We start from the raw sequence: 12,766 nt of genomic DNA, 5'->3' as shown, positions 1-12,766 counted from the left end.
ATATCCAGAAGTTCTGGAGTTTTGCAATTGTGAGGTTTTATCAACGAAGTGTTGTGAGACTACCCGGTGCTGTATTTTGATCTTTTCTTCATTGTTTATCTTCATCTCTGAGGAAAAATGCAAGGGTTCATTAAACAACATTCTACCAAATATGCCATCTCTTCATTACAATACGGTACAGTACATCATCAAAACTCCGGAAAAAAAAAAAAAAAACAAAACCCATCGAAGAGAGACGAAATAATTGAAATCTCACTGTACAGCACCTAGTCGAGGTTTCTTTTTTACATAAAAACAACGTCCCTTTACTACAGTTATAAGTTAACAAAATCATGAACCCTGCTATCTGATTGCCAGACCATGTATGTTTGCTATTACAGGTCTTGCTCATAGCTCATTTTGCGCTCTTAAAAGAGCCATCGTTGGACCCAATGCGCTACCCCTCCGCCTAGATGTCCATGCGCTCCTTCCTGAACCATCATTTTTACCCCAGCCATCTTCCTGAGAAAGCTCTGCCTTCTTCGCATTCAATGCCTGGCTGATTTCATCCCACGCACTTGCTTTTCCATTTCCTACGTATATAATCAAGATTAAGCTACGTGTGTGAACAAAAATATATTCAAAATTCTTGATGCCTCAAACATGACAGATTCCTAGCATGGAAATCTAATCAGTACCTTGTGTATCAGCACGAGTTTCCTTGTCATTCTTAATACTGAAACCTGTTGCAGCAGCCTGAGTTCCCTTGTCATTTTTAAGCTTCAAGCCTGGTGCAGCAGCCTGAGTTTCTTTGTCATTCTTGAGCCTGAAACCAGGTGCAGCTGTAGTTTCTGTGCCACTCTTGAGCCTAAAACCTGATGCAGCATTTTGATCTCCAGTGACTGCTTTGGTTGTGTTCAGGTTCCCATACTTGACAATGCGGACATCAATAAGACAAGAATATTCTATCTGCAAAGATTCTATATTGTCAGATGCTAGCAAATTACAGATATGATTCATATGAACTAGTAGCATCGACACATATGATTCCATAGGCTAGTTCACAGCCTCTGCCAGGCAGCTAAAATGATCATATATAATTAGTTAAAAGAAATGGTCATGTATATCTGAAATATTGTCACCAAGAAGCAGCCACCAATAACTAGATCATACAATAACAAAAGCTGTGCAAAAAAAAACTTGGAACTTTTTTTCAGTATTGGACAATAAAGTTTCATACGCCAGCAGGCTAGTTTTAATCATGAAAGCATAGAAACAATGTATATCATGATTATTATCAAATTTATGATTATTGATTGACCGTAGCTCAAGTACCTCTAAAGAACCATCTTCCCCATAGAGGGATGTATCTGGTTCTACTTCAGATGCCTCGTCTGTCTCCTCAAAAATAATGGGATATTCTGGAACCTGTACTAGCACTATCTTATTTGATTGAGGGTTGTACTGCGACACTTTTCCAATCTATCAATCAAGAAGATAACTGTTAATTATATATCCGCAAAAAGTTGGTAGAACTTAAGGGAAGAAGGAGTCATACTCGATAGGAAGAAACTTCAGGGGTCCAGTCCGATGATAATTCAATCAACCGATATGCAATTTGATCACCTTCCTGCAACGCATTAAATGCGAATTAATCTATTAAATCTTCATACTAAACTAATAGAACATGAAGGATAAAATCTATTTGTTATAGAAATCATTTTCATTATCATCTTAATGTAGTAGATAGTAATTAAAGGTCAAGATTCTCAAAAAAATAAAAATAAAAAGGTAATTAAAGGTCAAGAAGCTAAAAGGAGGGGCAGCAAAAAGCTAACTCCTCACAACTTTTAATTTTTGCATATTTTTCCTATGAAGAGAATACATATCCATCAAGCAGAATTAAAATTATAAAAGCGACAAACCTTCGGTACAGTAGTAGAGAGCTCAAGCTTATTAAAGTCTATGGGATCATTTTCAGGAATCTGTTCTTCAAGACCAACCATTTCAGTTGACTCTTGGTACAGATCCTCGTAGTTACTCTTTTTTGAATATGATGTTTTGTCCATACCCCATTTTTGGCCCTTCTTCTTGCTGGTTATTCCATTCCACTGAAAAGTTTCCTGAAGGAGGAAGGAATTCAAAGATTCAATGCATCTATAGTTGTAGTAATGACTGAAAATAGAAAATTCAAATTAAATTAAACATCAGTTGGTTTGTCCCATTATGAGCCAACTCACAGACTCATCGAAGCCTCCAAAGTGACTTAGACAACAAATAGAAAAAAGTCTATGATGCTTTTAGGAAACTGAAGCATACCACTGCAGTTTCATTCTGCTGGAAACTCTGATCTGCATCCACTGGAACAAGTAGATAGATCAGATAATTAACAAAATGTCCTTGATCTACTTGATGTACCCATAATTGCAAAGTCAAATGGCATAGGAAGGTTATTTTCAGTAAATTTAGACCCATAAATACCTTTTCCGAGGGGTGCAAAACGAATGTGTCCTGGCCTAGTTACTACAGGAACAACATTGTCCTCTTCATCATTATCTGTTTTTAGATCACCTTCAGAACTTTCCTGACTATCATTGTCAGATATTTGCTGATTGACTTTGTCAGATGATTGTTGATCAGCTTTATTAGATAATTTCTTATCAGATGATTGCTGATTAACCGGGTTGCCTACCTGTGTTTGATGTAACTGCAAAATGGAACATTATGGAGAAAAGATTATTGAGAGGAACAAGTACTGTCTTTTAAAATCATACATACATCCGGACACTAACATAAGATGGAGGACCAAGTACTTTCTTTTGTAAAGGCATATAGGTGGTACTAAACATAACTTCAAGCATCCAACTTTCACCGAGGGTTTGAGTGAGAAATATTTATGTATAGTCATTATTAAATTTATAAGCATCACATTACCTCTTCCTTCTGAGCTTTCATGTTTTCCCTCAACCATTTTCTTTTGGCCTTTTTACGTCGAGCACTTCTACTAGGCATCTAAAACAAGAGAGAAATAGATTCAGTGAACACCATCAAAATGTTTATTCATTCACAACTTGAAAAAGATAAAAAGTGAAATAAGGGGCACAAGGAAATGTTTAGAAAGAATCACAGATTTCTGCAGATGCCCAAAAAATAAGTAACAAAACACAGTTTGATGTACACATACAAGACAGATGTAAAGCTGGTAATACCTTTTTACTTTCATCAGGCTTCTCAGATGAAACAACACCGTTTATGCCATTCTCTTGAAGCTGACTGTGCCTATAAAAGATAACGTTAGGGAAGTAAATTGTGAGAATACATATGTGGCCAAGTTCTACTTCATGCATGAAAAACTTAATTTTAACACTATAAGTAATAGGGCAACAAGCTACCTGGGTGTAGAAAGACTTGTGTTGATTGTACTTTCATCAGTTTCAGAGGTGCTTGAATCATCCACTTTGCCCTCTCCAGTAGTTGACTTTTCCTTCTTGGAAAGAATCTTTTTGGCACGTCGCTTATGAGAGCTTTTGTTTTTCTCCTCTTGGACATTGCCTTGAATATCTTCTGGGGGGACAACTGAACATACTCCATTAGTAGCAGATTTACTTCTCTTCTTCCTGAAAGATATAATGCAGTCAGATACCAGAGAAAATGCGTATAATACCATATCAGCCTAAACTACATAACATTCTGCAGGGATGCATTCATAAACTTATACTATCCATAACATCATCGATAAGCTCATAAAGAGCAAGAATTTGAAGCATAAGCAGTTCTAGCAAAGATCTAACATTCAAATTAGTTAGTTAACATATAAACCCTAGGTCAACTCGTAACCAACACATGCTAAATAATAAGTGCATTAATCCATGAAAATCAAGGAAAATCCATACTTGGAGCTCTCAGGTTTATTTGATCGCTTCCTTTTCTTGGAACGTGTCCTTGCATCATTGTCCGGCGCATTTTGAACAGGCAATATATATTCCAACCGGTCAGGTTCATCCTCTTCTAGCTCACTTTCATACCCTCCCTTCTCCTTTTCAAACTCCTCACTCGCCAGAAGCTTCATACCTCCATTCACAACTCGCCTATCCTCGACTTCTTCAACCTCAATACAGTCTCCCCCATCCTCAATCATCCCAATTTCAGACACACATTTCCTTTTCACACTGATTTACACAACAATGCACACATTATCAAACGAAAACTAAACATTCACCGAAAACGAAAACTGAAGAAAGAAATGCAAAACAGACCTGACAATATCTTTATCCTTGAAAATGCAGGTGGACTCAAACGGCGGCAACACAAACTCATCCATCTGCAGTGACACAAATTAAGAATCATTTCGTTTCGAAAAATCGGAACTTTTGAGGTTGAAATTAGGCTTACGGAGATGAGGAGGCCATCAGGGCAAGAATGGTGGAGGTTGAAGACGTGGAGGAGATAGGCGGCGAGGTCCGAGATGGTGCGGTGTTGAGGTTTGAGGAGAATCCAGCTCCGGCGGAGTCCGTCGGTCCTCTGCGACTTGCTCAGAATGTGACGGTCCTTGAATTCCACGCGGACCCTCACCGTCACCGTCTCCGTCATCGTCGGAGAGAGAGAGAGAGAGAGAGCAAAGGGCGCCCTAGACCCAGCTTCTGCTTAAACCCTTCGGTTGGGGTTTCAGAGCTCAGAAAATACTGGCTTCAGCTATACTTTTCTGGTTTGTGTGGGCCTGATATAGTATGGGCTCATCTTCTTGGGCCTCGACCTGGACCTTACATGTGTTTTTTTTATTCGATACATCGAAAAGGAAAGGGTAAACGTTCTTTAATTTTGTTTAAAGTTATTCTCCGTTGATCCAAGTAAAACATTGGGGACACATAACCACATAGGGGTAACAATGAACCAAAAAGCGGGATTCTTCTTAGAGTGAGCGTGCTCAGCTAAGCAGTCCGCTACATAGTTAGCCTCTCTGTAAAAATGTCAGAAAACTATCAACATGTTATATGCTTGGCTTTCGAGGCGGGTTTCTTCTTGACATAATTTGTTTAAATGTATTTTAAACAAGAGGAAAAAAAGTCTGAGTAGGTATTAGTAGAAGCCTGAAACCTCATCTAATGGAAGCATTTATTTATCTTCATTCTCATTCAAAATACGTAAGACTGTAAAAGTGTCATGGAGGTATTTTATGCTCATTCGTTACCATCAAGATTAGACTGAGATTTAACTCTCATCTCGAGGACATTCGACCCATACGATTCGAATGAGAGGGTTTCACACATGAGCTATATACCTGTGGTGGTTTGGACATCTTGTGGTTTTTAAACTCCAAAAACACTATACTAGGGGATCCCTTACTAATGAAATGGTAAAGGAACGACTCCTCTAAGAACTTGATTTCGCAAACCAACCAAGACTTAACAAAGTCCATCAAAGAGAGAAACCAAGCAACAAATATGCACCACTACATTGTATAATCCATATTACCTCTACAAGTCTACCATAGTGAGAGTGACCATTGCACAATGTGTCAAAAAAACGAAGATGAACCCGAAAGGCCAAATGCCCCTCGTTATCTACCATTAACTCAAAGTTTGAAGCTGCACCACATTTCTGCACGAGCTTTATCTCTTGGCTCAATAGTCCCAAATAATCCATTCATAAAATTTTCAGTGGCTCTGCTCCAGCCATTTGCGTTCAGTTCATGTAGTGCCACATATATATTGGTCTCTTTTTGGTACATATTTTAACACTTCATATTTATACGTCACTCTATAGGCTTTAAGACTTCTAACTTGTGCGTACCAGTCCAGAACCCACCTGGCTTACTCTGCCACTCCTGTTCTCAGAGTTGCCAAAGCTCCAGTTCACAGGTAGCTATGTCACGGCTTATCTGAGTTTGCATTTTACTTATAAATTTTGTTTCTTTTTTACAATTTGTCGGTGACCTTGTTCTATATGTCGACGAGTTTGTTTTCTTGGTAAAGGTGTGTGATTGTTGCCTCTCAGTTCATCTTGGATTTCTCTGTTCTGGCAGTTCTGAATCACTTTTAGAAATAGTTTTGGTTTTTATGAATTGGGTAATTGAGTATCTGTTAAAGTATGTTTCTTTATAACCAATCTTGTTTAGGAGTTGTTAGATGATATCTGTGATTGGGTTTTCTCATTTGGTTTAGGTTTTAAGAATTATTATCAGAATTGCAGGTGTGATTTTTTGTTTTAAACTGTGTAGTTTATTGTATATAATCAGATTGATTATGCTGTTGATTAGTTTAATAATGTTTATCTGAATTTTAATCTTTTGCTCAAATGACTTCTGTCGTCTTCATCTTTTGACACAGTGACAAAAAGACAGTGGCCTTATAGAAGTCAGTAAAATAATTGATGAGTTGATGGATTTGAGTCTATGATGAATGGGGTCAATATTCAAATTGCCATCTTTGTTTTTTCTTTTTCCCTTTTGATCTTTCTGGTCTTAGATCGCCGTCATTCCCATAACCTCCTCTGAATTGTTCAGGTTAGGAACTGAGTACATAAATCTTCTGCCTTACCTTCTAATAGGAATTGAAAGCTGTTAACAATCATGCCACCAAAGGCATTGGATTATGAATCACTGAATGAGAATGTGAAGAAGGTTCAGTATGCTGTTAGAGGCGAGCTATATCTTCGAGCTTCTGAGCTTCAGAAGGAAGGAAAGAAGGTATAATACCAGTTCTGTTTGGTTGTTTTGTATTGCAATTTACTTTTATCCTGCCTTGCAAAATGGGTAATGCTTCTGATTGAACATATGGACTTGTGACCGTATACACAGAATTAAGTGGCTGTATAGTCCTGTAAGACTTGGCTAATTTGCTTGTGATCCTCACTTTTTCTGTCTCATCATTTCGGTTTCTTGTCTGCAGATCATTTTCACAAATGTTGGAAATCCTCATGCTCTCGGACAGAAGCCCCTAACTTTCCCTCGCCAGGTCCATCACTGCTTTTCAGATTGAATTGTTTGAGTTGTTAACTTGATTTATATCTTTACAACTTGTGTGACCAAGTTTATATTCTGTTACAGGTGGTTGCTCTATGTCAAGCTCCATTTTTATTAGATGACCCCAATGTAGGACTGCTCTTCCCTGCTGATGCAATTTCAAGGGCTAAACATTACCTCTCAGTTACTTCTGGTGGTCTAGGTACCCTCCCTACCTGCCATACATGTTATGTTATTATGTGAAAAGGGGTGGACAACTGAAAATGTACTAAATAATTATTCTTTCTTATAGATTAAACTCTAAACCCTTCAATTCCCACCATACACGCACACCCACTGGCAAGTGCTGCCATCTTACGTTTTGGCAAGCCATATATCCATTGATTGTGATTCTGTCGTCTGTCGAATTCAATGTTTTATTATTTTCCTGCTTCCTTTGCTTCTCCAAAGTTTCTTCCCTAGTGTTACCAACATATGTGGTATTCCCGATCACCAATATCAGATCATATGAACAAGTCATGTTATATCTGAATGTCTTCTGTTTATTTAACAGCTGGATAAACCTTTTATCTTATCAATAGTTCTTAGCTTCGTGGATATTTTTTTATCTAAAAGTAAAGTACTTCCTTTTGACTGGTTATTGTTTGTATAATTATCAATTTTTGTAACTATGGGATTGCTTCATCCCACTTATCTGCAATAGGAATACCATGCTGAGAAGAAGTTCCACATGATTGTAAAAAATTAAGAACATTTTTATGTTGGAAATTGATAAAATATCTTTCTCATCTAGGTGCTTACAGTGATTCTCGAGGTATTCCTGCAATTAGGAAGGAAGTGGCAGAGTTCATTGAAAAACGTGATGGTTATCCAAGGTGATGATTGCCAGATTGAAATCCTTATGCCTTTCCGTTACAGTGTGTTAACTTGGTGATAAACTCTAGTGCTTATTGCTTTTCTTTGCCCCAATGACAGTGACCCAGAACTCATATATCTCACTGATGGTGCCAGTAAAGGTGTAATGCAGATCTTAAATGCCATAATCCGTGGTGCAGGGGATGGGGTAATAGAATAATATTCTTATTCTCTTTTCTTTTCTAGAGATCATAAATTACTTTACAATGACATTCTATTTTCATTTTGATTCATTTTCTCTCCTTGGTTACTTCAGGTTGTACTTATGATCCCAATGCTATATCCAAGTATATGCTTAATTCTGTGTTCTGTCAGGTTTTGGTTCCAGTTCCACAATACCCTCTTTACTCAGCTGCAATATCTCTATTTGGTGGTTCTCTTGTTCCGTATTACCTGGAAGAAACTGCGAACTGGGGTCTTGATGTTACTGATCTTCGCCAGTCAGTCATAACAGCTCGCTCCAAAGGAATTACTGTTAGTATGCCTTTTATCTAACTTGTTTATGGGAGAATGTTGGAATTTGTTTTTATACTAAGAGTAAACTAGAGCACAATCTGAATTGACACTTGAAAGACCCTTTGATAGGGAAATATTTCCTCGCCGCTATTCTCCTCTTTACCCCATGAATGTTTTATATATGGCCTGTTTTCTGTTAAATATAGTGTTAATCAATGCTACTGGTAAATACTAATCAATAACTATGATGTCTTTTCGTGAAGATTTAGACTCCCAACTAATTTGTAATGCAATATGATCAGGTGAGAGCAATGGTGATTATAAACCCTGGTAACCCTACTGGTCAGTGTCTTAGTGAAGCTAATTTAAGAGAGATAATAAACTTCTGTATCCAAGAAAACCTGGTCTTGCTTGGTGATGAAGTTTATCAGCAGAATGTATACCAGGATGAGCGCCCCTTTATTAGTGCTAGAAAGGTAAATATTAATCTGATCTTTTTAATTTTCTGTCTGAACCTTTGCCTATAGTTTCAGCTTAAGCTAATGAAACTTCTTTAATTTCTGATGACAATGGAAGGTGTTGATGGGTATGGGGCCATTCATAAGCAAGGAGCTCCAGCTTGTTTCTTTCCACTCTGTGTCAAAAGGATATTGGGGTGAATGTGGACAGCGTGGTGGATACTTTGAGATGACAAACATTCCTCCACAGGTTTGTTTCTCCATAACTTATTACTTGTGATATAAAGTTTATGAAAGGAAGGGAAGGGATATGCAACAAGGTCAAGATACTGATAAGTCAAAGCCTCATATTTCCGGTTATTATACGTCAGTTAATATTAAAAAGAAATAGGCTAGTTTCCCTTGCCATGGTAAAGTGGTCTTATTCCTGCTTGATGTTTTCCCTAGTTCCTTTTCAATTGATCCGGCCATTTTTTCTGGTTTCAGTAAATAGAATGAAATCAAGCGTCACTATGATTTTCCTGTTCAGTTTCAGTATTTAAATCATCAAATCTCACGTTTATTTATGTTTTGACATGATGCTGCAGACAGTTGATGAGATATATAAGGTTGCATCAGTGGCACTCAGTCCAAATGTTCCTGCACAAATATTTGTGAGTGAGCAAATAAGTCATGTTGTGTTGTTTTATGCGGAAGCTGACACGCATCTTTCTGACAAAAATTATTTATTTGATTTGAAATACCATCTATTTTACAGATGGGCCTTATGGTCAACCCTCCCAAACCTGGAGATATTTCATATGACCAGTTTGCTAGGGAAAGGTATGTCTTCTAATAGTACAAGTGAATAACTTTTGATTAAACTCAAAATGAACTACAGAAATTTTTGCTTTCCATGATCAATAATGGTCACCAAGAGGATTGGTGGTAAGCTTTCTAACACAGCTTCTATCACAAGTTTCATGTACCATGTGCATGAGAACCTTCCAAAACCTATTATTAAAAATTGTAATTGTTGGTCTCCCTCGTAAAAAGAAAACTTGTATCTTCACCAATTTGATATCTAAAATATTAGTGGTGAAAGATATCTTCTTGAAGCTGTAGCTAACGGTGCCTTCATTGCTCACTTGGCAGCAAAGAGATCCTTGAATCTCTGAGGAGAAGAGCACGTTTAATGACTGATGGATTCAACAGCTGCAGAAACGTAGTTTGTAATTTCACTGAAGGTAAAAATATGTGTAAAGTAAATAATACAGGTTCTTGCAATTGGTTGTTCGTACTAAGCAGCAGTTGAGAATATTGGTTCTAGGTGCCATGTATTCCTTCCCTCAAATACGCTTGCCACCAAGAGCAATTCAGGCTGCTAAAAGCGCTGGAAAAGTTCCTGATGTATTCTACTGTCTCAAGCTTTTGGAAGCCACCGGCATTTCCACTGTTCCTGGTTCAGGGTTTGGACAGAAAGATGGGTAATTAATTTTAATGCTCTTGTTTCTCAGTTTGAGAGTATGATGCATATTACTCGTTTTACTTAATACATTGTAATAGAAATATCAAATTGATGAGCATGGAAATTATGTTTCTATGTAGGGTCTTCCACTTGAGGACAACCATCTTACCAGCTGAGGAAGACATGCCTGCTATCATGGACAGTTTCAAGAAGTTCAACAATGAGTTCATGGAGCAATATGAAGATGACAGAGGTTATTCAAGGATGTGAAAAATCCTGAAAATCAAGTATCCTCGTATGTCCAGCTTTTCCAAGCTGTTCAATGTAAAAACTGTCGACGTTGTTTTACCTTGCTGTAAAAGCTACATTGCATCCAGAATATCTTCCACCTCTTTACTACATATTCTCTATTTAAAACTCTCTGGTTTCCAGCCTCTAATGTAAATTGCATAAGTGACTAAGTTCCCAACTTTAAGCAAGATATGACCAATTGTGATGTGTGTGGCTTTATAAAAGCCTTTGTCTCCTTGCTACTTTTCCTCTTTTTTGCTAAATATACGATTTATCCTCCAAAGTCCAAACCCATCTGGGTCCCAAAAAAAGGACCCTGCACTTTGTTTCTTTGTTCTTCTGATGTATGAACCAAACCTACCCAGTCTGGCTATAGTTGATTGCACAGTTGCACTATCACTATGAGATATATAACTTTCCTCTTTTCTGTGGGAGTACTTTGTGTTTGTGGCAATGTATAAAGAGCGGTGTAAAAGCATTGGGGAATGGGAACTCTGACAACTTCATCTACTTACACAGGTCTTGATCAGTCCCACAATGAACAATGTGTGATTTTAATGAAGACTGAAAGCATCGAATATGGAAATTGGAAAAGTAGATTTTGCATTTTCGAACTAAAATCTACTTTCTTTTTTCTTCTTTCTTTTTCGTTTGTCCCTTTCTTTTTCCTTGTATTTTTAGGCAGCTTCTTCTTCTCTGAATATAGGTTTCTGTTCAAGCTTCATTAACGTCGGTGCATCTAACCAGTAACCATACGTAGTTGATGTGTATGGTTCAATGATTCTCACTTATTACTGCAATCCCTCCAGTCTTGTCATAAGTAAAGGGAGTATGGTTATAATGACAGATTTATCTCATGTGTTGTTGAGAATATGGGCTGTTGATTGTAGTTGTTTGATTCCAGATTTCTTTTCTTTTACATGAGAAAATCAACTCCGACTTTAAACTTCATCTAACATTGTCAAAGAATATATCATTAAACGATAACTAGTTAATATTGATGATGCGTCGTTCTTTTCTTAAATTTCGAAAATAAGTACCAAGATCGGTTTAGCTTTAGTATGGTCAATCCATCTAACCAATCGAATTGATGTGTATGATTCAGGGAGAGTCCTTTTCACTTATTATTGCTTCACCATGTCCAGTCCTGTTATAAGTTAAGGAGTGTGGTAAAAAATGTGTTCAAGTATGGTGAAGATCATAATGACTCGATTTATCATGAACGTAACGGGTTGTTGGAGGTAGAGTTCGAGTTATCTTTTCATGAATATGGGTGATAGGTTAATTAGATCTACTGATTTCTTCTAGTTGAGTTCATATATATTGGGTTTCTTGCCTACTCATGCAATATTATTCATCTTCATTATTATGTCTTGTCTATTCGTTTGCTATGGAGTATGAGAGCGAGAACGAAAAAGAATGATTTGTCAAACCAATTGGCAAGCTCTCATAGTCTCATTCAAAATGGAGATGATATTTTCCTTTCATTTTGATTCTATAGGTTAGAAACATACAATAGTATACAAGATTCATTTGATATAATCGAAGAGAACAAACATGAAGAATCATTTGATTTGACATTATAAGACGACAATATAAATATAACATTAGATCTCTTTCAAAATAATTACCATTTCTTCCCACCATATCACACTTGTCTGTTCACCTTTTTTCACCCCATGATAACCTTCCTTGTTTAGGATACAGATGGATGAGTGAAACATTGCCAAATTGATGAGTAAAATGTTGCCAATCTAATCTAATTGCCTCAGTACATACCATATGATATGACATTTCACAACTGACAACTCACACAACCGTAATAAAGGACTAATTTATCTAAAAATAAATGTGGTTAATGTAACATGTACCTTACTTCAACCCTCAAGTATCGTAACATTTCAATATGACTGAAAAACATGATAAGAATAAACATCTTAACAGTAAAATCTATAACGTTTTAGATTATTGAAACTTTAAAACCAACAACCGTTATACTTATTCATTATTCCGAAACCGATATATATATATTGTATTAACTATAATAAATTAATAAAACCTTCGAGTTTCATTACAAAACCACCGTATATAAGGAAAGCCGGAAACGGAAGATTTGAAGACACTGTGGATGATGATCCCCAAACCCCCGCTCCCAGAATTTGGCGCCAAACCACCGCCTCCCTCCCTCCACAGCGCGTGAGCCACACGCATCTCCCACGTGGGACCCCCCTAGGTCATGTGACAGTGGGCCACTGCCTC

At 37.2% G+C, this 12,766-nt stretch overlaps 2 protein-coding genes across 2 annotated transcripts; one reads left to right on the top strand and one right to left on the bottom strand.

Annotated features, from left to right (window-relative positions):
* Positions 1-387: 387 nt before the first annotated feature.
* LOC101307957 lies at positions 388-4,597 on the bottom strand. Its single transcript, XM_004310107.1, has 13 exons — positions 4,372-4,597; positions 4,236-4,300; positions 3,873-4,148; positions 3,372-3,596; positions 3,189-3,258; positions 2,914-2,991; positions 2,461-2,686; positions 2,299-2,339; positions 1,905-2,102; positions 1,538-1,609; positions 1,315-1,461; positions 678-948; positions 388-572 (listed from the first exon to the last, which is right to left on the bottom strand). Exons 1-13 carry the CDS (start codon positions 4,567-4,569, stop codon positions 388-390), a joined length of 2,052 nt encoding a protein of 683 aa, XP_004310155.1. The 5' UTR covers positions 4,570-4,597.
* Positions 4,598-6,355: 1,758 nt separating this feature from the next.
* On the top strand, positions 6,356-10,726 carry LOC101304831 (glutamate--glyoxylate aminotransferase 2-like). The gene is made up of 13 exons (XM_004309939.1): positions 6,356-6,664; positions 6,867-6,932; positions 7,025-7,142; positions 7,734-7,815; positions 7,916-8,003; positions 8,171-8,329; positions 8,614-8,787; positions 8,888-9,019; positions 9,357-9,422; positions 9,527-9,591; positions 9,904-9,995; positions 10,079-10,235; positions 10,357-10,726. The coding sequence occupies exons 1-13, from the start codon at positions 6,548-6,550 to the stop codon at positions 10,484-10,486; spliced, it is 1,446 nt and encodes a 481-aa protein (XP_004309987.1). The 5' UTR covers positions 6,356-6,547; the 3' UTR covers positions 10,487-10,726.
* The last annotated feature ends 2,040 nt before the right edge of the window (positions 10,727-12,766 follow it).

Source organism: Fragaria vesca, unplaced genomic scaffold (assembly GCF_000184155.1).
Source record: "Fragaria vesca subsp. vesca unplaced genomic scaffold, FraVesHawaii_1.0 scf0513160_u, whole genome shotgun sequence".
NCBI lineage: Eukaryota > Viridiplantae > Streptophyta > Magnoliopsida > Rosales > Rosaceae > Fragaria > Fragaria vesca.
This window is presented reverse-complemented; position numbering and strand designations above follow the sequence as displayed.

Coding starts and splice junctions, on each gene's coding strand:
- LOC101307957 (XM_004310107.1), bottom strand. CDS start 4,569: ATGACGGAGACGGTGACGGTGAGGGTCCGCGTGGAATTCAAGGACCGT. Junction 1,462..1,537: donor CTGAAGTTTCTTCCTATCGA/GTATGACTCCTT, acceptor CTTGATTGATAG/ATTGGAAAAGTGTCGCAGTA. Junction 573..677: donor AACTCGTGCTGATACACAAG/GTACTGATTAGA, acceptor TTATATACGTAG/GAAATGGAAAAGCAAGTGCG.
- LOC101304831 (XM_004309939.1), top strand. CDS start 6,548: ATGCCACCAAAGGCATTGGATTATGAATCACTGAATGAGAATGTGAAG. Junction 7,143..7,733: donor AGTTACTTCTGGTGGTCTAG/GTACCCTCCCTA, acceptor TTTCTCATCTAG/GTGCTTACAGTGATTCTCGA. Junction 9,423..9,526: donor ATGTTCCTGCACAAATATTT/GTGAGTGAGCAA, acceptor TCTATTTTACAG/ATGGGCCTTATGGTCAACCC.